This window comes from Condylura cristata, unplaced genomic scaffold (genome assembly GCF_000260355.1).
Source record: "Condylura cristata isolate star-nosed mole 26May11 unplaced genomic scaffold, ConCri1.0 scaffold00003, whole genome shotgun sequence".
Taxonomy (NCBI): Eukaryota; Metazoa; Chordata; class Mammalia; order Eulipotyphla; family Talpidae; genus Condylura; species Condylura cristata.
This window is the reverse complement of record NW_004567104.1, coordinates 34279222-34295493: the sequence shown is the minus strand read 5'-3', so window position 1 is coordinate 34295493 and position 16272 is coordinate 34279222. Positions and strand designations below refer to the sequence as shown.

The 16272-nt window shown below is 36.8% G+C and overlaps 1 protein-coding gene across 1 annotated transcript; it reads right to left on the bottom strand.

Annotated features, from left to right (window-relative positions):
• Positions 1 to 6864: 6864 nt before the first annotated feature.
• On the bottom strand, positions 6865 to 16154 carry LRRC58 (leucine rich repeat containing 58). Its single transcript, XM_004675182.2, has 4 exons — positions 15567 to 16154; positions 11383 to 11511; positions 10181 to 10458; positions 6865 to 8171 (listed from the first exon to the last, which is right to left on the bottom strand). Exons 1-4 carry the CDS (start codon positions 16064 to 16066, stop codon positions 7963 to 7965), a joined length of 1116 nt encoding a protein of 371 aa, XP_004675239.1. The 5' UTR covers positions 16067 to 16154; the 3' UTR covers positions 6865 to 7962.
• Positions 16155 to 16272: the final 118 nt, after the last annotated feature.

Below are 16272 nucleotides of genomic sequence, written 5' to 3'. Positions count from 1 at the left end.
GGCCCTTCATGGTGGTGTAGCGGGTTAAAACACAGCACTAAGAAGCTAAAGCCACTTCAGCATGAGTTCCATCCTCATCTGCCCCAGAGATGACCCACATGGCCCGGCAGACCTCTCCTGACCCGCCCACTGTTCCCTTCAGCAGTGGACTCTGTCGATCAGCCTGTTCTGCTCCCTGTTATCTCTGGTGAATCCTCTCACCGCCCCCGCACCTCTGGCCTGTACCCCAGTTCTGTATGCATAAATAAATAAATCTTTAAAAAAAATTTACATTATAAATCTTCCTCACTGTGACATCCACAAAATGCCTAGCCAAGTGAGTGAGGGAGCCTCTTGCCTCCTCCTCCCCCCATACACCAACTCCTCTACTACATGAGACTTGCTGCTGCTTTGTATGAAGGCTGAAAACTTCCTAGCAAGACTTCTCACAACTTTTCAAAACTTGACATCATCTTGTATTATCAGATTTATGTTTTATTAACTGAATGGAATACTGATCCTGCTGTTCTCTCCCTTTTTTCCTAAGAGGTGTTGCACAAATATATAAATACAAGTTGGCAATTATTAGAAATGTGACGCCTGTGTGCACTTACTTTATAGTGGTAGGAGGAGTTTTGGATTGGAAGCACAGAGTGCTGAGAGGAAATCAGGAACACTATTTTGGAGTCAAAGTAAATAAAATAAAAATAATATAACAGTACATATATATGCACTCATATATGCACTCAAACCACAATACATTTCATCTTACTAGTATCATTATGACTGTTGGCATGTCATTTAAAAGTTACCTATACAGCTATCTGGCTAACATAAATTATAAGAACCTTAGGAATTACTCTTGTGGTAACTGTTAAACTTCATAATGGTCAAAAAAGTAAAATCTTTGGGTATTTAAAAACAGGATATATTATCACTCTTAAATGAAGTGTGTGATGTCAAACTCTCACTGCTAAATCTTTGTTTTTGTGATCACTTAGAAGGAGAGAGAAATTCTTATGGCAGAACAGGGTTCAAAATGTAATTATAAAATTACCCCATTGCTTCAGTCATAGGCATATAATAGACATCTGATTCATTGTTATCCACTGGTCAATTACACACATGACATGCTGCCCTCAGCAGAAATAAAAAACTAAGATCATTTATTTTGAAGAAGGTCATTGACACCTATCATCCACCACAATAAACCCTTGAAAGTGATATAAAAGGTAGAATTTAATTATAGATTCAGGAGTGACTTCTTATTGCTCCACTAACTCTGTTCTTGGTAGTGTGCATTGGCTTAGGAAGGATTAAAATACCTAACTATAGATGACTAAAAAGGGTGTGGTGAGTGATGCAAGAACTTACAAACACTTGAGAACTATAAAAATAGAAGTTTGAGCATATATTATTGTACATTCCTAAAGTTAGTGAAAAATGTGATAACACTGTAAAGGTTATACAGAGGCTAAAATTAATGACAAAAAATTAAAAGTATACAGCTAGTTATAAAATAAACTTGATTTCCAAGTTCAACTTACTTCACCTATTTCTATTTAGTTTATCTTTCAAAAGTAAAAGCAACAAAAAATATTTTCTTTCCCATGAGTGTCGATGGCACCATGAACAAATTTACCTCTCCATTTAAACCTATGTATTATCGAAATCTTGAGACTGACTTTAGAGATTTAGGGGGTAAAATAATCAAATAGTGTCACAGAGAGATTTAAAAGAATCTGGGGCAAAGTATGGATAAGTTATAAAAACGTGTAGTTGAATTGAACTTGTTTCCTAGTATGAGAATCCTTACTCATAGACAAACTGCATTGTCTTCTCCTAGTAGATGTCTACATTTTCTTACCTTTTCAGGATGAATTCATTCTGTTCTTAACTGCTGGTTGGGATATTAGCATGTTTTTAGCTATGGTCAAAAGATCCAGAATGCAATTTGATAAAATGTTCCTCACCTAGGCAATATACCAGGTTAGTGTTGAGTTTTCTTCATCTCAGTATATTTGAAATATTACCTGTTATGTAAAGAACATGTCTTTTTTACCTGCTCTTACTTCAACTAATAACAAACTACAACATTCTTCCAAATTCTGGAATTTAGAAAAATGTCAGGTGTTCTAGGGAACCAAATGACAATAATACATAGTACTGTAACAACATGCTTACTTAAAGAAGTATACTGCTTTGGGTTAAAAATTGTTTGCTTTTTGGACTAAACACAGAAGTAACTGACATTAGCAAGCAAAGAAACTCACCAGTTTATTAGAGCATATATCCATAAATCTGTGAAGACTATAGAGCAGAGGAAAGGCTAGTAAGGAGCCAGATCTACTTCATCTTTCACCCCTTGGATCTAGTACAGAGTATAAATACTAATACAAGCTTAATTTATCTATTGATGTACTGAAAAAATTTAAAATACAAGTGAGCAATGATATAGCAGATAATCAGGCAAATACCAACATTGTAATGATTTTAGGTTTTTTTTTTTGGGTAAAAGTCAATTGAAACTAAAATACTGTTACTTTTGCAGAAAACAGAATCATATTCCAACAAAACACTTTTAAGAAAATAAGGCACAATGTTTGATAAGGCAAAATTCACAGATGGTTTGTTAATATAAGATCATATTCTTTTGCATTTCTAGGATGCAAGGAGGAAGAGATACTAGAATTGAAGTAGCTTAAATATTTTTAGAACATTTACCAGTACAGGGTAATACATAAATTTGATACAATGAACTATATCTTGTCCTGAAAATAAAGTTTAACTGCTGAGTTACATTTATGGTTACCATTAAATTTTAAATGCTGATATACCCACATAGATATTCCTAATTCAAAATATTTTAAAATACAGAAAATAAAGAAATTAGATAATAAAAAGTAATATGATCATAGTAAAAAGCACATACTCAATATTCTTTATTGATACTGTAAAGTCCCAAATTTTATAAAACGTTAAAATACTGGTTACTTAAAATAATTCTCCAATTATGTTATTGTTTCTGATGAATAGAGAGTGGGCTCAGAAGTGCAACAAATCTCATGGCATCATGGCTTGATATCATGATATCAAATCTCACAAATATCATGGTTTCTTCATGATAGCATAAAGTGATTGTTAAGATTAATATTCTTTTTCTAACACATCAATGTCAAGTGAAGTGAAAAATTTCTCTTAAACATCAGTTACAGACAGATTAACCAAATAACATTATTGTAGTAACATGTGCAGCAACTGTAGTATTAATCTTATCCCAGTTTCTTTCCCTAACTGGAATTTAGAATAAAATATTTTATCCAATTTATTTAGAGCCACAGGAAGAAATTAAGTTCTGATGAATGCATAGTTTCTCCATCATGGCTGTCTAGTATGCTGGCATATATATAACCTTCAAAACTACAAAATCTTAAAAATTTTTAGGTCAAATACTGTGTCAAATACTACACTGAGACTGACCAATGCTAGGTAAAATCTAGTATAGTAGCACCCAAATCAATGTAACCCTGTGTGTTCAATGATACATAATGTTTGCTAGTGTATTGTTCTTTTCTACATTAATTATTAGCAAATATGGGCCAATGATAGGAAAAAAAATGTACTTACATGGGAAAATATTAAAACATACTCCCTATAGTCTAGTTTTACAAAGAAAATAAGTGGAAAAATATGCTAGGCCTACAGCAAAATTTTTATATGATGCTTTTAACATGAAGATGCTTAGGAACTTCTCTATCATCCTTCACTAGTAAAAGATAAATTTCTTTTATAATATAATATAAAAAAGACATATCTTTTTGTGATTTTACTTCAGGGGACCTTGATTTTTATGGCTTTGATCTTCTGTGACAGCATGCATGACTGGGGTTCCTTCTTCAGAAGCCCTAAACACATAGATCTGTTTTAGACCAAGGACGCCCTCAAATCACAGTCTTTGTTTCTCAAGTCAAATGGTCACAATCAACTTTATATTTAATAAGTCACACAGATGTCCAAACTTTGGGTCTAGAGTGAAGGATGTAAGGCACATATACTCTGAGCACAACTGAAGACATAGCTACCTTTAACAAGATTAGAATAAAATGAAATATTAAATTAGATACTACTAGAGATTAATGTTACGCAAAGGATAATGCTTAATACAGGTAGTGTAGCTCAAGTATTTTTCTGTGTGAGGAAATGAGAACTTTGTATTACAGATCACATTGCCTATAAAACCTACACAGCCTAAAACCAACTACTGTTAAACACCCAGCACAACCTGAAAGCTCATTATTTTGGATTAAATATGTTGTAACATTTATACTGACTTACTAAAATTGCTACCTTGAATGAAAAGGTTAACTTAGGTAAAAATTAGGTAGTTCTCAATAAATGCAGCTTAACTAATTTATATATACATATAACTGTTTTGTATAGCCTTATTATTTAGAATAACTATAACAACTATTTAGAATGACTATTTAGCTATTGTATAGCTATTGCTAAAATACTTTTAAAAGGTCGATTTCACTTATACTAATTATTTGCTTAGTCATTTTTCTTCTTTACATAATGAAGCAGTAAACATTAACCACAAGTTCCAGGTTAATGAGGTATTACTTTCTTCCTTTAGAAAGAACAAAGTTGACTATCAGAAAATCCTATTACATACTGGCCCTTCATATGGAGAAATGTGGACAATCTCCCAATAGCAGAAAGTGAGTAAATTCAGATGGTTTTGGTAGTCAAAGGGCCACTTAATTTTAAAGCAATTTGTTACCAGCAGGCTTTCTTGAGTCAGGGATGTCCCTAGATGTCTGGTTTCTTCTCTTTTTCCTGCCCATTTTTGCTTTAAGGATTTCCTTCATTAAGCATTCCAGCACCTGCCTTTCCCTTTTCTTTTTTTGTTTAAAGTTAATATTTAGATTTGTGGTAGAACCAGTCTGCAGTATTACACACCACTTACATGGACTGTCTTTAACTTTAACCTACACTAACACAAACTGTTTTCAAATTTGAGGTACAGTTTATAATGCAAGTCTTTACTTTTAAATTCAGTAACAAAGTTCCAATATCAAGAATTCTAGAATTAGAGATCCCTATGTCATACCTTTAGAAGTGAAATATGAACATGGCCCTCAGATCCACCTTCACTATTCACACGCAGGGAAAAAATGAGAACCCTGACTAGCTTGCCCTTACGTTAGCCAGTCCCTGGCACCATGGAAGCAAGCATTATATTCTCCCTATTTCCTAAAACCCTAGCATTATCTCACACCAATTCAATGTGAAGACACTAAGAGAACTGGATTTTAGGAATGTACCTATCTCAATTAAGATATCAGCACTAAAAAAAAAAAAAAAGATATCAGCACTAAAGAATTCCATTATAACACATTAATACTTTTGTTAAGTATTTTTATCCACAGAAGCTTCAGTCACTAAAACTGTCCAAGTGGAACACTATTAAGAACATGTTCACTGTAGTTTAAACACAAACATGTGACTTAGAAGCTGTAGATACAGACTATGATTTTAAATGCATAGCTAAATGATTTGGGAGCCGATCATCTGTTTTCTAGATTATCAAGTCCCTTGTATCCTTTGAGTTAGTGTCTATGATTGTTCATTATGAAAAAAGGGTAGGGCAAAAAAACACAATTATTAGCAGCTCTTGTAAAGGGTTAGATCAAAGGTAAAAAAACCAAAACAGCTAAACATAAATTAAAGAAAAAGTCACCAGAGTTGCACACTTATCACAGATTTTCAAATGTACATACAGAGAACCATAACAAACATTTTTCTAGACACTGAAAGACATTTTGCTCCATGTGTAGTATATAACTACACTAAATGGCAAAGGCTACATTGTGGATTGGACCTATTTACACCTTTTACTGATAAATCAGTACACCTTTTTTCTGGGGAGCTGAAGAAAAGTGTGCAAGGTTAATGACTATATTTACATAACCGCCCATTTATTTTACAAAGACTAACTTTTAGCAGATTACCTAGATCAAGCTAGTAATGAATTAAAAAGTAAACTAAAGCATTTGGGTCATAAAAATTTTTTCCTATCAATTTGAGTACTTTACTGTGAAGATATTAGTTACTTCTATGAAAATATTTTATGTATCTAAACTAAGTCACTCATCAAACATTAGGGCCGGCCTAAGTCCTCTTTACCTTTCACGATTTTATAGTGTGCATCTCACTGGCTCAAGTGGAGAAGTAAACAAATATTTTTTATTACTTCCATAATTACCCAAGTACTACTTTGCTAGGCAGTAAAAACATACAAGATTACTTTTATAGACATAAAAATTTCTCAGTCAAAAGGAAAAAAGACTCATACTACATTATAACAAGGTGAAGGGATTCACTCCATAGCAGCGCTTCACAACTGCAGTCATGAAACTCTCATGGTGTTTCATGAATTAACATATAATCAATAAACTCCAAACTACCCTACAGTATATTTTCTCCTAAAATAAAAAATAACATATAAGAAAAAACAACAAATGTACACGCCACTATTATACAATGATTAGCTTTCAGAAATGGAATGTGCAGTCACGAATGCTGGGAAGAGAAAAGGGAGATTATCTGACGGCCCAATCAATGCATTTCTGACCTGTGTATGTGTATCACTGTGTAAGTAATACTAACAACCGCTACACTACTATCGGTTAATTACTAGTATGTGTTGTGTAGTTCCTTTTATAATACCAAGTTATAGCTGTATCTTCATTCAATTTTTATTGCACATAAGTTAATAAAAATTGGTCATTTCAATTGACTTCAATCTGTTAAAATATTTTTCTGCTATACTTTAAAGGTAAAATTAGTAATTTTTTATATTTTACCAACATTATTTTCAAATGTAGACCACGATTTTAACTAGTTTTAAAAATTGTTCTACTGTGTACAAATGCAGTGACTGCTGCCCCCAATTTTTTGAGCAAAAGTGTTTTTGAAGTTTTTCTTTTAAAAGTACAGAAAATTATAGTGCAGATCACAGAGGCAAAGTCATATTCTACTGTCAAAATTTTAAAAAATATTTTCTCACTCCTTTAAAGCAAGATACAAAGAAACTTCTCTGGTTTACATTTTTCTATCAAAAGAAGTCTGACATTTTCTGTCCAAAATGATTATGACAGCCTGATCAACACTTGGGCCTCCCATTAAGTGTAAAAGTGAATCACTGATAGAAGATCATTTAATCTTTAAATTAGAAAATGAGTTAACAATGGCCAGGAGCTACGATGTCAGAAATGCAACTGTTTACCTTTTTCTGTTAAAGCATATTTTAAATTGTCTGCATAGTTTCTTGAATAAATTTCTACATCCTTGCTAAGATTAAGGCACTAAACAGTTCTTGCTGGATGATGCAAGAGTAACAACAATCATGTGGAACAAAGGAGCAGAACTGAAGAGTTTTAAAATTCCACATAAAAGTTCTACCCAAACTTTATCAGCTAGTAGGTCAAAGAGGTTTAGGTATTACGTAACTACACATGGGTTTATTTGAATAGCTCTAGACTGCCGGGCAATGCAAGAAGGGAGGGCTACTCCCACTGTGGTGTAGTGTTCCACCGATACCAACTGTCACTCTGGTGACAATTACAGCTTTCATCATTGCTGTCTATATCTCAACTGTCACAGGTTACACCACTTGTGGCTTATTATAGCAATGTTCTTCAGAAAGTTTCATTCTGCTGTGATTCACGCAAAATGTGAGTGACAACTGCAAATAGCCCAAATTGAAACCGTCATTTATAGTGAATTATATTTGAAGAATCCAAATGTAGAAGGGGACTCATTCCTACTAAGTAGATGAGATACAAACTCTTATATCATCTCTCTCTCTTTCATGAACATTCATAAAATGAAAATAAGGTTTCTAGTGAACTTCAAAGTCTTTTTTTGTCTAGTCACCTTTGCTCAGTCTTTGTTATTTCATACCACCCTATACCCTTCTTAACCAAGAAGAACCTTCTGCATTCTGTGTGCAGCAACACTGGCTTCATCCTCCGAGTCAGACTCGCTCTGGGATGTGGAGCTGTGAGAGGCAGAACTACAGGGGGAAGAGCATTCTGGAGAACACAAGTAGTGCATCAGAGGGAGGCGGTACTTCCCACAGAAGTCCACAAATTTAATTTGTCGGACACAGCAGTCAAAATAGACTCCTGGAGAAAAGAAGAAATAGGCATACAGTAATCATTAACCAAATAATAGAGTTATTGTTTTAAAATTCTTTTTCCAGCATTCTGAAGAAATATCATAGTATTCTTTTGTGACTCTTAGAAGCAGTAATAGTTGTTCTATAGCTATTTATAGAAATATTGGAAGGTATCAGGGATGACAATCTGAGTGAAAAGAGAAGGCCAAGAGACTCATGTTAAAGGCAGCTTGCACTAAAAAGGCACAATTTAGGTAGTGCGTTTTCTCTCAGTGAGTGGTTGATGGTGACTGTAAGGTACCTAACTGCCCTCCCTTCATCCCCAAGCTACTATATGGTATTAAACACAGAAAAACAGAAGTCAAAAAACAGACACCCCCAAAATTTCTTTAAAAATGATCTTAAAGTAATTGTTATATACAAAACTTGAGAGTAATTTTTTGTATTCCTGTTCTTATGTACTAGAAAGGAAAAATTAAAACCAACATGCCATCTTAAAATTCCTCTGGTTTCACTAATGATTTTACTTGAGTCTCATATTGAATAACAATATTCTTACATTCAGCTAGGATTCAGCTCTTTTAATTCTGAATTTAGTGCTCATGAACTATGGATTTCAGTTAAGTAAAAACACAGCTAGATATGAGGAGAAAAACAGAGGTGATTGTGCCTTGTAGTGCTAGGTGCTCCAAAAAAAGATACCACATGTCTCTAGCCATGGGGCTATCACAATGGTTGCAGTAAAACTGGGATATTTAGAACTGTGGATCCCAACATTTCTCTGGAGAGGAACCTCAGTTTCTATGCGAATACCTAAATTTCCTCTAGCACCAAGTCTTGTGCATATATCACATAAGGGACAAAAATTTAAAAGATATGGTCCAGGCAAAAGAGAAATCGTAATTTCTATTTTTTTCCTGATATTTTCCTATTAACTTCTGAATGATTTGATTCCATAGCATGTATAAATCATAGTCTTCAAAGCGAAATTTATGGTATGTTACTGTGAACAAAAATCTCCAAAAAAGTACTCATTTCCTGAAAACAGTCAGGAATAATAAAACAAAGCATTATAGAGTTACCATGAGCCAAAACAGCACAATACTATCTTGTCATCTATAAACACACAGATTATACAAAAACCAAGTATCTCACAAAAGATACTGCTTTTGTTTAGAGTTTAATAACTAACAAGTCTGAAGGGTGAAAACAGTAACAGTTCATTTTAAATACTATCTTAACTTTTAAATTAGTAGTTTTAAAGTGTTTTTGTTCCTAAGATAAATAACACATCCTTATATTAAATAAGAAAGAAACCATTTAAGGAAGAAAATATTCTTGCAGGGGTCCATTTCTAGAAAAGTAGAGACTCAATATAATCTATGAAGCCTGAAAGGCCTTGGTGAGTGGTGTCCCTTGCTACAGTTAAAGTCAACTTTGGAAAGGAAAAGCTCCTTTAACTTGGCTTAATACAGCAACCTCTGTCTCTAAGAGTAAGTGACTAGCAAAAGCCCAGTGCTATTGTCTCTTTTTTAAAAAGAGGTACTTACATTATTTTCTTTCTATTTAAATGTCTAACAATTTTAAAATATAAGGAGTCATTAAAGGAAAATCTCACCTGGCTCTATTCATCATTATGCAGCATTTCCTTAGCACCTATTTAACACTACAGTAAAAACTTTTCTGTGCTCTCATTAGGTTGGATTTTCTAAAAAACTTACTAAGGACCCAAAATAAAAGGATCTGTAAAATTCCAGGGTCCATTTTGAAACTGGTACACATTTAGTCAATCTCATACATTTCAAATTATACTCTTTAAAGATATCTTGTAGAGCTTGGGGGGAGGCCCACAGGCAGATTAGAGAGGGTAAAATGTCTTACTTTCTGATAAAAGTGATAAAAGGATGAGGGAAACATGCGTTCTTTCTCTAAAAAAAGATAATTAAAGCAAAACTTAAATGGTAAATTTAAAAATTAGGTAAATAAATTGGAAACAAAGAAATGGAATTAACTTACCTCCACACTTTGGATTTGGGCAATTGCTGGCTAAACTCAAGTATCTAAGAAGATTCCCAGGGAGATCATAAGGAGTATATGAAATATTTCGAATTTTAATGGTCCGTGCAGCTAATTCCAGGAGAGTTGGAGGATCATAGGTTAAATCTCTAACAAAACGAACAACCAGTGGATTTCCTCGCAAACTCAATTCTTCCAAATGAATAAGGTTGAGGATCTCTCGAGGCAGATAAGTCAACAAGTTATTATGAAGACTGAGGGAACGAAGGGAATGCATCCTAGAATGAATAATGGCAATACAAAAATAAGGGCAGTAAGCAAGATAGCTACCAAGAAACCTTAAGTGAAAAACTTGATTTCCACATAAGAATGAGTAATTAAGTAAGATTAAAATAAAAATTTGCTGATGTAAAATAAAAGCTGCTGAAACTGAGTACAGATTTTTAGATGTTATGAAGGACTTTGTTCATAATATAGCGAGTATTAAGTTATTACAGACTTTACAAATACTAGATTAAAAGATTTTTTAAATATGTTTTCTCTTTCAGATACCTAAAAAAGGAAAGCTTTCAAATATAGCAGGACTCTAAATTCTTCACATTGTCACCTCATTAGGACAGGAATGATTCACATTGATTATAAAATCTCTGAGATTCCATATAACCAGGGGAAATTTATGCAAATTAACTCTTTTTAATTACAAATATTTTGAGGAATAAATCAGAACATTTAAAATTAACATTAAAAATAGGGCCCTCCCTGGTGGTGCCATAGATTTTATAAAGCACAGTACTATGATGTTATCTGCATCCACTGCTGCATGAGCTCGATCCCTAGCCAGCAAGGTGACCCACGTGGCGTGGCAGACCTCGCCTGACCTACCCGCTGCTCCCCTCAGCAGTGTATTTTAGTCAACCTGCCTGTTCTGCTTCCCAATCTGTCTCTGGTGAATCCTCTCACTCTCCACACCTCTGGCCTGTACCTCAGTTCTTGTACACATAAGTAAATATATCTTTTTAAAAAATAAACATTAAAAATAAATATTCGAATTCACAGCAAGCTTCAGAGAACTGTAATTCTCATGTGTTATTTACCCCAAAAACACCTGATTCTTTTCTTATATAAAACATGTGGATGAAGGCAAGACAATAATTCATAAGCACAGATCTATTGCTACATATAAACTATCAGGAACTACTCACTGTGATAGTTGAGGAGGCACACTTTGGATTTTGTTGTCACACAATACCAAATAAGTTAGAGAAGGCAAATTTGCTAATTCTGGTGGAATTTCTTTGATGAAGTTTCCTCCAAGATATAAACACTCTAAACTGCAAATTTAAATGAACAAAAACAAAAAAGTAAACAAAAGCTGGACAATATCTCTCTTACAATGAACATATTTCATCAAATGTTTTACTTAGAATTTGCTAGAATAGTCTTAGAGAAATAATATAATCTCCAGGGAGCTTAAAGGTAGGCAGACATAACACACCAAGTTACACAGTATTGTAATTAAACATAAAACAAGGACAAAAGAATGGATAGTGATTAAAATGCCAAAATAAGGGGACAACCCATAAATTATACAGAAGTTTAAAAGGTAGAGAAATAAGGAAAGGACACAACAGTTCTGATTTCCCAGGAAAGACTGCCCAAAAGGGTTATGATTTCAGCTGGACTATGCTTTCAGACTACCTAAATGGGAGAAAAGAGGTTACCTGTAGTTGGAGAAGAGGGATTTCTTTTTTTTTTTTTTACTGGACAATAAGCACATCTTTAACACAGAAGAAGAGAATTCAGTTGAAGAACCGAAACACAAGGAAGTAATTAATCAACAAATATGAACTAGACCATATCATGTGCCTGAGACCATTCCAGGGAAGTCAGTGTAATTAAAACAAAGTTCTTGATATTAAAGAACATTCTACATTCCAGTACATTCCACTGAGAAAAAAAAAAAAAAAGATAACCAAATAATGCTTATCTACTATGCCAGAAATCATTAAGTGCTATAAGAAAAAGAGGCATATGGTTGATACAAGTGATAGTCTTGAAAGGGTGGCCAGGAAAGGTTCCTCTCAAGAGACGACTGTTATTCAATTGAGTAAACTCTTCCTCCATTAGTGGCTGAGCTAATTGAGTGGAATAAAAGGTAAGAGATCAGATGAAACGGTCAAATATAAACTGCACCTATTTCACCACTATAAAAACAAGTTATGCTATTCTAAGAGGATACAGAGGATATATATATGGATATATGTAGAAAAAATATATACCCATAACCTCATGGTTCACACTGATAGCCTAGGGGAATGAAGTTAATCATAAAAATAAGAGTTCAGCAACTACTTATCACTTATACTTCAAAACTGATTTTTGAAGCCATTTTTAAAGATTTTGCTGCAACAGAAAAGGATCAGGGGCTTATTCAATCAACAAGACGCAGAAAAGGGTCAGCAAGGCACAGAAAATAAACATGAAGACATCCGACTATATCCAGTAAGTCATTCATGCCAATTAAAGAGTATCTGATACTTCTACCTGGAATGATGTAAGGTAGAGAAGGAGACATTTATATGGACCATATATTTTGCATTATTTCTAAACATACCTGCCCTGCTGTTAAAGAGGGCAGGTATTTTCTCAATGCCCAAATACACCTGACCTGGCTTTAAAAAAAAAAAATGGAAGAGTATACTATACATATCAGGGTTACCAACCAGGTCTAGGGAGTCCACATATATTTAAAGAGAAAATGGTGTTCTTGGGCAAATTCCTAATGGTTTAAATGACTGAACTTCCACCTCTACATTTTTGAAGTTTTAAAACATCATTTTAGAACTGAGTGGTAAGTAGCCACTGAAGATTGGTTGAACTACATATATCTCACTGTGTGGCCTCAAGCCAGTGGCTGACACTAAATCTCAGTTTCCTCATCTCTAGAAAGAAGGGGAAATCAGGTCACTGCTGAAGTTTCTACTTCTAGCAGTGTATTTCTACACATCCCTTTGGCCACCCTCAACCAGAGTTTATATATGGAGCAGTCTTCTACTGATTCCTCTGTAAAAAGAGATGGAACATACAACTGAAAAATGAAAATAGTGACATAAAAGAACCCATACACTATTGAAGTCAAGGATACAATGAGCAACCACACAATTATATGCCCAGAAAATGAGGTCATTCAGAAGACCAGTTTCAACCAAACCTCTGCCTCACATACGCAACAAAGCAGGAATCAAAAGAATTAGTTTCCAGCTCTACTCTCGTCACTGGAAAATTCATGGGCTTGGGGTCAGAGATCCAGAAGTCAAATCCAGTCCACAACTCACTGACTTTCTGATCTTTTAACTTAACCTTTCAGAGGTTTCCTTCTCTTATCTCACCGTGTTCTTGTGGGAATTAAAGAGTACAACAGGGACTGAATTATAAATGAGATTTTTCCCCACCTTTCCCTCTGTGTGATGGAAATAATATTTGCTCTTAAGAAAATTTAAATTCAAGTGAGAAGGCTGGACTTGAATAACATCAAAATTAGAATAAACTAACCCTGTCAGTTTTAACTTTAAATCTCTCCCGAAGCCTTCTATTTCTTAGCGTACCTCCTAGTATCACACCAGGTAGCTACCATCACTTCTCCTTCCACTAGAATGGCCTCCTAATCGGTCCTCAACAATCTCTTCTCATCTCTCTACTACCTCGTTTTTCTCCACTCCCTCCCCATTCCAATATTGCATGGTAATGGGACAGATATTCAAAACTCAAAACTCTCATGTGTACTTAGAATAAAACTCAAAACTGTAACACAGCTTCAAGATCTGACATGGCCTGGGATCTGGTCCAACTTTGCGTTTGCCACTGTCCCTGTCATTTCCTTCCTATGCTCTAATATAATATTTTCTTTCAAAAGTCTTGGCCTGTAGTTCTTCGTTGCCTCTTTCACAAGCTCTGTCCTCTCTACGTGGGTGTTCCGCCCCATTCTCTCCTAGGTAATTCCTACTCTTCCTTCAAAAGCTCAATCCAAATGTTATTTGTTCACTAAGAGCCTGTTATTTCATTCCAAGACACTCCATATGTCACAGAACTTTTAACAATTGTTATTAAATAATGAGGTTTATGCTTATATGTTTAGGATCTCTTCTGTTAGTTAGCTTCATGTTGGCAAAAACGTATTTACCACTGTATCTCTAGCACCTAGGACAGTGTCTGACACTTGGCAGGTAAATCATAGGACATCTTGTCCAAACACCTCACTTACAGATTGGAAAGCTATAATCAAGATATGCTAAGTGACTTGCCAACGGAGGGCTGGAAATCAAGGGGTAGCATTCTCTGACTAACGTTCTTTTCACTACACTTAACTCTGAGGTCACTTCCAAGTAAGTCTAACATTCTGTTATCTAAGAAAATTCAATAAAGGATGTGTAAATATTTTATAGATGTAAGACATATTCTTTTCACTCTGAACAATACATTTGCTCTTGTTCTATTTCTTACTTCCTTTAGGAAGCTGATTATCAGTAATAAGAAATGGAGTATAAAACTGAAAAATGTTTCTCTGCTTCCTTCTGCCACTTAATTCAACATACATCTGCTAATAGTACAGCAGACAAACCTGCACGTAAGAAATTATAATCAATAAAAGTGCATGCAGTGGCAAAATGAATGATACATAGAACTGTTTAGGCAACAACTGCTGTCCAAGAAGCAATAAAAGGAGGCTACAGAGAAGACAGTTCAGGAAATAACTGCTACCCAGGAAGCAGCAAAGAAAGGAAACAATGAAGACCCTTGAGACTGGTTCTGAAGGATGAACAGGAGTTTGCCAAGCGCAGGCAACATTCCAAACAATCACAGAGGCAGTGCTTCCATTCAAAACCTCTTTAGTGCTGGCAAAGTGAAGGCTCACTTAATTTCCCATGTAACACTGCTGGTACTATTTCTGAGAAGAAGGTGCAGAAAAAGCTCAAAGCAAGGGTCAGATCAGAGAACCCAGTGTGTCGTGCTGAAAGGCACAAACTGGTCCATGGGCGTGCAACATCACCAGAGACTTCTGAGCAAGGACTTTCCCACCTCGACTTTCCTTGCATCTCACTGAGTACCTGCTCCGTACGGATTACTCCCTCGGACCCAGAAACTGTCTAGGAAATCTGCGTCGGGGAAACACACGCAAGCCAAACACTGCCAAAGCATGCCAAACACTGTCACACACACACGATCCTAACAGACCTGCACTAAACTCCTAGAGATGGCAGCGCAGCAGTCAGTGCCACCGAGTAACAGCGAGAGTCTGACGCCAGTTTGCAGAGCGCCGAGACCCTGCTCCCGCACGCGGCCGGGCCTCCCTGCCCTCAGGCAGCGAAGGAAGACGGAGCGCCCTCACCTCTGCAAGTTCTCGATCTCCGCGGGGATGCTCTGCAGCTGGTTGCCGCCCAGACTGAGGGTCTGCAGCGCGCGCAGCTCCAGCAGCGAGGAGGGCACCTCCTGGAAGCAGTTCCCGCTGAGGTTGAGCACCTGCAGGCTGCGGCACAGCGGCGACTGGGCCAGGCCTTTGGGCAGCGCGCCGGGCCCGCCGAGCCGGTTGTTCTTGGCCAGCAGCGTGCGCAGGCCGCGCAGAGCCAGCAGCTCCGGCCCCAGCGCAGTCAACGCATTGCCGCTCACGTCCAACAGCTGGAGGTGCGGGAAGCCGCTGCCCAGCGCCCGCGGCAGCGACACCAGACGGTTGTGCGGCAGCAGCAACCGCAGCAGCGCTTCCCGGGCGCCGCGCCGCTCCTCGCCCCGCAACTCCAGTTCGGTCTCCAGGGTCTCGGGGGGCACACTGAGGCGGGACAAGTTCAGTTCGGCCTCCCCAGCCGTGGCCACCGCCGCTCCGGCCTCCTCCATCCCGGCCGCCGCAGGGCGCGCGGCCCTGAGACCGAGGAGCGCCGCGGGAGAGCCACAGGCCTGGAGCTCCGCGGCGCCCCGGAACCTGAACTGAAGGCGGCGTCGGAAGTGGGGCGGGCCTAGCTCAGTCGCCCGACGCGAGAGTCGGCGTGGTGCGCGCGCCACTCAGGGGCCGGCCCGCCCCTCGTGGCGCGTGGCGCTGTAGG

Bases quoted from the DNA above. Each gene is read 5' to 3' on its own strand.
- LRRC58 (XM_004675182.2), bottom strand. From the start codon at position 16,066: ATGGAGGAGGCCGGAGCGGCGGTGGCCACGGCTGGGGAGGCCGAACTG. The intron at 11,512-15,566 runs GTGAGGGCGCTC...TTAAATTTGCAG, and splicing joins GAGATCGAGAACTTGCAGAG to TTTAGAGTGTTTATATCTTG. The intron at 10,459-11,382 runs GTGAGTAGTTCC...TATTCATTCTAG, and splicing joins GTGCCTCCTCAACTATCACA to GATGCATTCCCTTCGTTCCC.